The sequence below is a fragment of the Dromaius novaehollandiae genome, chromosome 5 (genome assembly GCF_036370855.1).
Source record: "Dromaius novaehollandiae isolate bDroNov1 chromosome 5, bDroNov1.hap1, whole genome shotgun sequence".
NCBI classification, from domain to species: domain Eukaryota; kingdom Metazoa; phylum Chordata; class Aves; order Casuariiformes; family Dromaiidae; genus Dromaius; species Dromaius novaehollandiae.
The window spans coordinates 42,385,210-42,394,728 of record NC_088102.1 but is presented as its reverse complement, the minus strand read 5'-3'; the positions used below and the strand labels follow the sequence as shown (position 1 = coordinate 42,394,728).

The 9,519-nt window shown below is 41.5% G+C and overlaps 1 protein-coding gene across 1 annotated transcript in view; it reads right to left on the bottom strand.

Moving 5' to 3' along the window:
- Nucleotides 1–4,761: 4,761 nt before the first annotated feature.
- LOC112980634 (cytosolic phospholipase A2 epsilon-like) overlaps nt 4,762–9,519 on the bottom strand; it is a 37,784-nt gene continuing 33,026 nt past the window's right edge. The window contains exons 17-20 of the mRNA XM_026095636.2: nt 9,007–9,201; nt 8,284–8,450; nt 6,929–7,115; nt 4,762–6,225 (exon numbers count right to left, since the gene is read on the bottom strand). Coding sequence (XP_025951421.1) covers nt 6,017–6,225; nt 6,929–7,115; nt 8,284–8,450; nt 9,007–9,201 — 758 coding nt within the window. The 3' untranslated portion in view covers nt 4,762–6,016. The remainder of the gene's footprint in view (nt 6,226–6,928; nt 7,116–8,283; nt 8,451–9,006; nt 9,202–9,519) is intronic.

Here is a 9,519-nt window from a genome sequence, read left to right as displayed (position 1 = left end):
AATTTAAAGACAGATAAAGCAAATAATCTATTTCCTTTACAGTTGTCCTGACAGCAAACAGCACACTACTTTGTTCTTTTAGTGCTTCTAGTCTCTCTAATACTCAGGCTTCTTAATCACACATACTACATAGCTCAGAGAAGAATTAATCACTTGGCAGAGGTCTCTGTATTACTTGTGACTGCACAGGTATGCTGTGGAGAAATGGAACTCCATGGGGAACTTTTTATGGTTTTAACAAGTTGTGTCTTTAATTTCTTTTTGCACCTTCTTGGGCTTGACCAGAGCTGTTGATAGCCTGTATTGATTTAAATGCCTTGCTTGCTTAGTCTTTGAATAGGCCAGGAGAAATCAGCCTGGGGTTATCCTGGCAAACTAGAAATATAGCCTGGACTGGCTGTGACCACCTCACCGTGCCCAGCTCTCTATACATTTAGAGAGCAGAGTCAGATGAGCACTCTGGCTTTTCCCACAGGAATAGCAATGTCTTAGTCCATCAGTTGTGAGGTTAGTGAAGGAAGGAAATTTGGAGGAGAGGAGACAGGAGCTCTAATGCTATCTGTTGTCTTTACTCTTGTTAAAGACAAGCAGGAATTTTCTGAGAAATAAATGTTAAAACAAGCCTTTAACCAAAGACTTAAAAAAATACTGTAATATATTCCTGTGAGGATATGATAATCATACCGAGAGAAGTGTGGACCCTGGTCTGTGTGAGGTATTATATCATCTGTCAACTCTCAAAAATAAACTGCATCGTACATTTACAAAGTAGATAACAAACGGAAACAACTACAGGTCAAGGAGTTTGGAAAAGGGGTTGGTTTCAAGACTAGTTGGAATAATCGTGGTTGTCAGCCAGCTGAGCAGTAGCAGAAATTGCAAAAGTAAAGAAACAACTATTAATTGCTTAAGATTTAAAAGCATACACTATTATACGTAGAAACATGCAGCTACTTACCTGATAGTTATCAGCTTCTAAGGATACTCTATTACCTCACTAGAAGAAAGGAAGTAGGAGGGGAGCAAACATTTCATTTACAGCTGATTTACAGGTCATTAGCTGAAAGGGAGGAAGATCCAGTAAGCAGCAGCTGACAACAGAAGTGCTGCTTCTGGGGTGCGGGTGACCGTCTTTTCCCAGTGAGTAGGACTAGTCATCAGAAAGTTAACCTGGGAGACTTAGCCAAAACAGGAGAAAGCTGGGAGTTAGAAAGCACTCACAATGTGTACATTAAGAATCTGTGTGGCACAAAATGAGAGAATTATAGTCAGAATCTCAGCAGTAGGATTTAATATCATCATGTTTTCTGGATTAGGGGTTTTGCTTGTTATTCTTTTCAAGGGAACAGCCTACCAAGACTGCTTTGAAGAAAGCAGAGGAGGGAGATGCCTTTACCTTGTTTTAAATATTTGTCTCCACTCTCTTTTTGTTCCTGATTTCCTCTTCATTTTCTTCTTTGCATTTCTTTCCAGATTTCCTTTCTTATTAACTTCTTGAATTCCTAAAATACCCATTCCCTTCCTTTGTCCATCTCAATACCACACAGCAGTAATTCTCTTTTCACTTTCTCTCAGAGATTACACAACAATTTTTCTTTCTTCCAGTTGTCCCTCCCTTGCCTTTTAACCTGTTTTCTTTATCTTTCCTCTTCTTCTCTGATGTCTCTTCCACACTGCAATAGTACCTCCAGAAGCTTCAAATCTGAACAATATGAGTTTGGTCATATTTGGAATCAGCATGAAAAGCTACAACGATTAGAGTAGCTAGGATCATGTCACAATGCTCAGGTGAGACACGCAACTGTGTGGAGAAAAGGTGATAGAACTAAAATAAGCAATCAAAGAGAGAGAAAAGCAACCAAGGAGCCTCAGGAACCAAAGAGAAAGAAATTGTAGACATAAGAAGATATCCCAGAGTTTTGATATGAAGAGCTGGAAGGGTGGGAGAGGTTTTGGGAGGTGCTGTATGGATTCAGAGGGCATGCTATGTTTTGGTAGGAACTCTGCAAGAAAATGACATTCAGGAGGAGCTCGAAGGTACAAATGTTCAATGGCATAAAAGACACATATGTCACCCATTCTTACCTGTTGACCAGCATACCAAGATCAGGGCATGAGGAAACCAGTCCTGCCAGAAATGAGGCCCTGGTGGCCTCCTCTGAGGCTTATTACTCTAGTAGGATGATGGGATATTGTACATATATAGCTGAACTTTAGATTGAAATAAGTTTTGGCATAGGGTTTCTCAGAAGGGAATCTTGCTCTATCATCCATATTTTCTCACATTCTCTGTGGCAGACACATTTCCTGTCATTCACGTGAAACAACCGGTAGTCTCAGAAATGAATAGCTCGTTTCACTCAGACTGTAATAATTAACTAAGTAACTAAAACAGTATAAAATGGTGCTGCCCACCACAGCAGACAAAGTAATACTGTGGCTAAAGTACTCGGAGAATGCCATTAGTTTCTGCTTCATCAGCAGCACTTATTCAACATTACTATCCAAGTACCCTCATGCCTTGCAAGTGGGTTCAAAATTCCCGCTGCTGCTTTTCTTAGGTTCTTATAGGCTGACTCACCACACTGAGCTGCCCAATTCTTGATGCATCTTTGTGATAATCATAAGGGCTGGGGCAAAGATGCAACTGCATGGTAATCCCTTTACTTACCTACAGATAATGAATAGGTAAGAATAAAAGCCAGAGACAGAAAAAATGCAAAACATACTCATTAGAATTAAGGAGGTCACTATGTTAATGTTTATAGTTCCTACCAGCACAGCTACCAAGAGTTTTGCCTTTTAAAGTAGTTAAGAAAAATTATGTTACCCCTATTGAGGCTAATATTTGTAATATAGTAAGGGCCTGGATTTTTACAATACTCCTTCTTCTCTTGTTTGCAGCCTGCCTTGAAGGGATCATTCCATGAAATTACTCCTATTTCCTGTAAAAAGGGACACTCCCAATCTCCAAAACCAAAAGGGCTTTTAAAAGTTCACATCTGTAGCTGTCACCTACATCACCTACATTCCTTCAGTGCTTTAGTACAGCCCAGAGGCTGAGCACAACCAATTAGCAGCTGAACCAGAACAAAAAAAACACCAGAAGACAACACCAAACAAAGTTTCCACACTTGCTTGCAAGCAGAACTGAAGACCAGGATATTCTGTAAGTGGTCTGTGTAATTAATTAATAAATTTAAAGATAAAAAGCAAGCTGAAGCCAATAAATTATCCAACCCCCTAAGTCATTAAAAAAAAAAAAAAAAAAAAAAACCCTCTGCTAAATGTGGAACAAGAGCGCTGACTAGATGGGATTCAGAAGAACAGGCCATTACTGTCACCCAGAGCAACCTCTACAATATCTCAGACATGATGGAACAAATTCCCCTGAATGTCTATTCTACCCCTCTCCTCGCCGAGAAGGAAAGCCAGGAGGTGGCAGAATGTTAAGTGAGGCTGTCTTGTCACAGCGTTTCGCATACTTGCTGCAGGGTCAGCATGCCTTTCTCTGCTGGGATGCAGCACACAAGCTGGAGCATGCTGAAGGGCGGCTGAGCACATAGCACAGGCAGGAGCTGGGGGCACTGGGACAGTACAACAGGCCTTTACTGCGTATGGCAAGATGGGGCCCGTGTCCTCCCCCAACTCAGGATCATTGTCTGTGGGATCTCTGGGTGAAGGCCCTCAGTGCCCAAGGAGTGCTAGACAGAGGATCAAGTCAGACTTTATTCAGGGTCTACAATGATGTAGGACAAACAGGTGTTTTCTAGTGTCACACTGAGGACCTCATTGTATGACTCAGGCGGCTGCGGGTCAGGTGAGGGAGCAGGCTGCAGACATGTATCTGCAAGAAGAAAGTCATGGGATGTTTGAGGATTACAAGAAGAGAATTGACGGGAAGATCCAGTTCTTGTCCAAGAGATCCAGCCATACCAGAAACACTGCTAGGAGCTAGCTTGTGGATCTGGTTAGATTGCCTTGAAGCGGGAATGGCACCTAAGGGACTGGTACAGCAAAGCAGAGGACACCATAATGGCATGCTCAGAATGAATTAAAATCAAATCAAATCAAATCAAATCAAATCAAATCAAATCACCAGCAAGTGAAGTAATAGGGAATTAGTTAAGGGCAGGAATGGAAAAAGAGAGGCAGACCTCTTCAAACTTGGCCTCATTAAAGGCCTTGGAAGGCATGGAAAGGAAGTTCATTTGCAGCTCTTGAAGATGCCCGAAACTACAGCTGGAAAAGGAGCAGATGGGAAAAGTAGCAAACACATGTCCCACAAAATGGATTTGCCATAATGATAAACTGGGAAGCCTGAAAAGGAGTTCAGAGCTGCAATGGCTCTTCATGTTTATGTGTGAGTCTCGACCAGAGGAGAGGCAATGTGGAAAGGGACTGTGTGATTCAGCAGCAGAGATCACAAGGAGAGGAGTGCTTGATGAACACAATCAAGTAAACAGCCATTTTAGTACACTGGAGATTTAAACCAGAGCTGCAAATTGCATGGAGGTGTGAGAGCCTGGAAAAGAGAGCTGGGGGAAGGACACATCATGGCTAAGGAAGGTAAAGGCATTGAAGATGAGTGTAGGAGTCTGAAGATGAGGGCTTCAAGTCATGGAGGAATGCTAGAAGAAAAAGAGAGAAACAGGAGATGATAGCCAGAGAGAAGAGAAATTTTCAACCTTTTAGAACTTCACATTTCATTTAGGATTTTGTTTAAGGATTTATTTTCTATTTTCACTATGATTGCATAATTCATAATGTACCACTCATAGCTGTGTGTGTGCTAATACATGTTACTTCAACATAGACAAGTTAATGAGTTTCATTCAAATTTGAAGTAATTAAGGGTAGATGATACTGACTGAAACATTTTATTTTTTTAGATCAACATCTCTGTTGTAATGAAACAGTTTTACAGAGTATTTATGTTATTAAAATCCTTCATAAAGCAAATAATTATTTTGGTCTTCAGCTCAAAAATGAGCTCAATGAAAAGTGCTTGTGTTGCTTGTAAACATTTAGGAACTGAAAAAGTTATATAATTGCCCGTCAATGTAAATTAGATATCAGCATAGAACACTTAGCTTGCTCCATTACCATAAAATCTGAATGTCTTCCAGTTTTTAATGTTATTATGCTCATAGCATCCCTACATTATAATAACAGGAACTACTACTAAACTTGTTGAAATTAATGGGAAGTAGATGCTGAGCTGGAGCCATGGGTCCTTACAGAAAAGCACAACCCCAGGTTAGGTACTTACACATGCACTGTAAGAGCTGATCTTGACTCACATCAGAGTTTGGAACAGTCACTTCTAGGGGATTTTCCAAACCAAAATAAAATTTGTAAATTTAAAAGTACAGAAAAACACATACTTTCCACATGAACTCTCTTTTCTATAACTTCTATGTATAGTTTTGCATGGTATTTGCAACTAAATTTCATGCTGACATGAAATAATAAAAAATACAATATACTTTTCTCTATTTCTTTAAAACTGTCCAGGTTTATTACCTATTTTTCTGTTTGCACTAAGTTTAGAATAAGTAAAATATCTGTAGTTTATTTATCTGCACTTTACATGTAACTTTTACCAATGCAGTAAATTTTAAAAGAATTTGCATTGCTGTCCTCCATGCATGTACTTAAAAGCTTGTCAATATGTCCTATATTTCCTAGCAACTCTTCGTTTAGTGTGTATATACACATACACATGTGTATATATATGTCTGTATATATATACGTGTGTGTGTGTGTATATATATATACATGAAAACTTATAAAATGTTCAACAGTGAAAATCCAATTAAATAAGCACCTACAAGGCTAATCATTATTTTGTTTAATTGGTGTATCTTGGCTTGCAGCTTGGTAGAGAGGAACCACAAGCTAAGAACAATCTTAGTACTTTCCCAAGTCTGTATTGTTCATTGACAAACAGGTTTTTGTTTCTTCTGCATGGAAAAAAATGATCCGAGTATCTTTCTGAAACTTGGAATGGCATTTATTTTTTCTGTTGCTTTTTCTGTTCTATCGCTGAATTCAAAGCCTGAAGAATCAAATGTTTGTTGTTCTGAATGTTGTAGCTGGTCAGTTTTACCAACTTGTCAAATTCCTCCTCCGTGTAGGTAAAATTGTTTATACAGTAAGGGGAGAAAAGGCTGGAAACGTCCACGTTACCCTGTGCCGTCTCAGCCGGGCTGCGTTCCACCCCTGCCAAGTAAAGACAGACCGTTACTAGGACACTTCTGTGGACCCAGCACTTTTTTAAGTCATGGTTTGTTTTAGCAAAAAGGGAGGTTTCTCTCTGGCAATTGTGCCGAGAGATTAAGCTCCCCCTCATCTTTCAGGTGGGCTCTAGTCTTTCTGCTCCAGGCTGGTGCAGAGGGGCCGTGGCCTCTGGAGGGACCCGGTGGCCTCTGGAGGGGCCCGGTGGCCTCGTAAACAGACGTGCGCCTGTGGCTGGGCTGTCCTGAGCTGCGTCGCGCCGGCCCGGAGCAGACCGCACCGTGCACGGCTGAGCTCCCCGTCGCTCAGGGGACGCTGGGGTACGACAGGGAGAAGGGTAAAGATGGGGGAAAGGCCCCGCCAGGTCCGACTCTCCCAGGGCCTGTAGCTGGGTGGAGGGCAAACGGGACCAACGGTTGAGCACAAGAGAGGGAAACCAAGCGACCGTCCCTCAGGAGCCGCGCAGGCCTCAGCAGGCCTTGCGCTTGCTCCCACTGCCCGGAGGACGGGGCACCCCGGCGCAGCACCAGGCCGCTCTGCGCCGGCCCGTGCCTCCGGGCTTCCTCCCGCCCCGAGGAAGCAAGGCCCAGGGTGGGAAGGGGGGCCCGGCGCTGCCGGCACACGGCCCAGGCAGTCCCCGGCCTCCCATCCGGCAGCAGCAGGGTGACCGGCTGCTCCCGCAGCTTACCCGGCTCTTTGTACTTTCTGAACGTGTCATTCACCAGTGGGAAAAATACCACTATCGGCGCCTCAGGGGTCTCTCTGTCTTCAAAGATATAACACTCCTTTAGATTATTCTTTTCTTCATCACTCAGGTGAATTTTGGGAAACGGGATTCCCTGTTTTGAGAAGTACTTAGAGGCTTCTTCCAAAGGCTGTGTTTAGACAGAAAAAAAGGAGTCAGAAATGCTACCCCCCCAACTTTCTTCATTGCTCTACACATCCGTCAAAGGCTTCCCCGCAAAGATCAGGGAGCCGTGCTCACTATCAGTGTTTCTTCTGGTCTTTGTCTCTTTTGTGAGATATTAACTATTAGTTATTAAAAGAATAACATTTCAAGACCCAGCCTCTAACTTCAACTCCTGACTGCTGTCCTACCTCCTCCTCAGCAACTATCTGCAAGATGAATAAAATGTTCATAGCTGCAGACAGGGATTGGCCCAGCTGGTTAGTGCACAGAAACAGGCCCACTATTGGAAAAAATCCTAAAATCAGCAGAAAGGCCAGGAATCTGAAGTGTTACATTTTTAAATACAGATTCACAAAGGTACAAACATCTTGTTAACTTGGCATGAAATATTCAAAAGCCCCAACTGTCTCAGATGCCTAAAGTTTGCTATAAAAAGTGATGTAGGTATCATGGCACAAACATCTTCTTGACTGAAATGTTAGTTTCATTTTGCAGATGTGTCAGCCACTTTGGAAAACAGGACATTTGCTCCTGAATCTGGTTGGCACTTATGAAAACTCATCCCTAGTCTTCAAGAAGCTCTGTCCCATCCATGTCTAGCAACAGGAATTCTAGGCCAAGTTGTTAGCTGGTATTTGAAACAGTAAATATGACATCAAAGGACATTCTTCTCCACGACTTTGAAAAAATAACAAGTTCCTGTACTAAAGACAGCTGGACAAATTACTTCTAATCCAACTGCATGTGTCTATCTTTAGATATCACAAGACAGAAACAAAACGAGTTCCTAAGTGGTGGTACTGGTTCCAGAAAAAAACTCGGTAGAGAGAATGTAGCCAGCTATATTGCGGTCCCAGTAGCACATGGGTCTAGGAGATAGCCAATTATCTATCACAGCTTTAATTAAAATAAAAACTTTAGAAAATAGATACTATTTTTGTTCTCTTTAGGGAATTTACCATGGTATATTAGCATCACCATGAGATCTAGACATGTAGAAACTGGAACTGTCAGCCAAGATTTTTTTTCTCCTATAGTAAGTTTCTTCTATATAAACTACTGTGACTCCTTAGGAATTAAAAAGGGCTAAAAGACAGTGGTTATTACTGGAGAAAACAGAGTAGCCCTCGCACCAACGTCTGTGATCCAGAAGAATAGTTTAAGTGTAGGACAACATCCACTTTCCTCTCTGGCCTCATGAGTGGTGGGTAGCTGATATCGATGTATCCAGCTGTGTCCGCTAGGCACAGGAACTCTGCTGTTTCTGTCAGCTGGTTGGGGAAATTGTCTAGCACGGTATCTAAAAGGAAATATTTCTTATGATAAGTGATACTGAAGAAGTAATAGATCTGCTGGCTGGCTAACAAAAGAGGAATAAAACATGACTTGTCTTCCCATTGCTTTTGCTCTTCCAAGACCTTGCTGCTTTACTGAAGCTCAACCTTGACTCAGAATAAAAGAGATCTTGTCCAAGGTAAAAAGACAAGCTCTTTCCCTTCTCATGCAGCTCTTCCCCCATCCTTGACTAGCAATAGTTACCCTTCTCAGGAACAAAGGGACTTCTTGGAGTACCTATTTAAATTCTAATTTCAGTAAAAACAGAGCTGTGCCAGAATTTGAATTGTTTTGCAAATTCACTTGAGGTCCAGCGGAAAAAGTGACTGAGATCTAAAAAGTCATTTCTGTTAAGCATGTTCAGCTCTGTCCAGCTGATTTGACTGGATGACATTTAATTAGTTACATTGAATTTATTTTTCCCAAGTGAAGATTAAAGCCTGATCATCTTCTACCTTCTTTTCACTAATAAAAATGTCAAACCACCTAACCAGGCAAAATTAAAATTCAGGGGTTATTACCTTTCCATATACAAAAGCTTTTGCTCTGTAGGTATTCATTGTGCATCTGGAATCCCTTTAGGAAGTTGAAGAACTTTGAAACCATCACCCGCTCTGTCAAGAACTGCCGAACAATACTCATGATGCCACATTCAGGGGTCACCAAGTAAGTCTCCAACTCAATGTTCCTTGCTGGTAGAAAAGGCTCTTGTTCTGCTGATTGGTAGAGGATATGAACAAATTATTGTCTTGATGCAGTTCTTTGTAATAATTGCAATACCAAAGGCATCTAACATTAGCTAAAGGAGAGAAGTTCCTGATAAAACATGGCAACATATAATCATATCAATCTCAAAGTAGGAACAAGAAGAGAATCAACATTCAGTAAGGCATATTCCCTAGAAAACAAAATGAGAGTGGAAACAAACTTCTTAAAGCTGGAAAAAGTGATCTACTGTTTGATAGAAGTCATAGTTGGATTCTCTGTGTGTAAATTAGCGGAGGCTGAGAATTTGGACCTATTTCTTCCAAGAT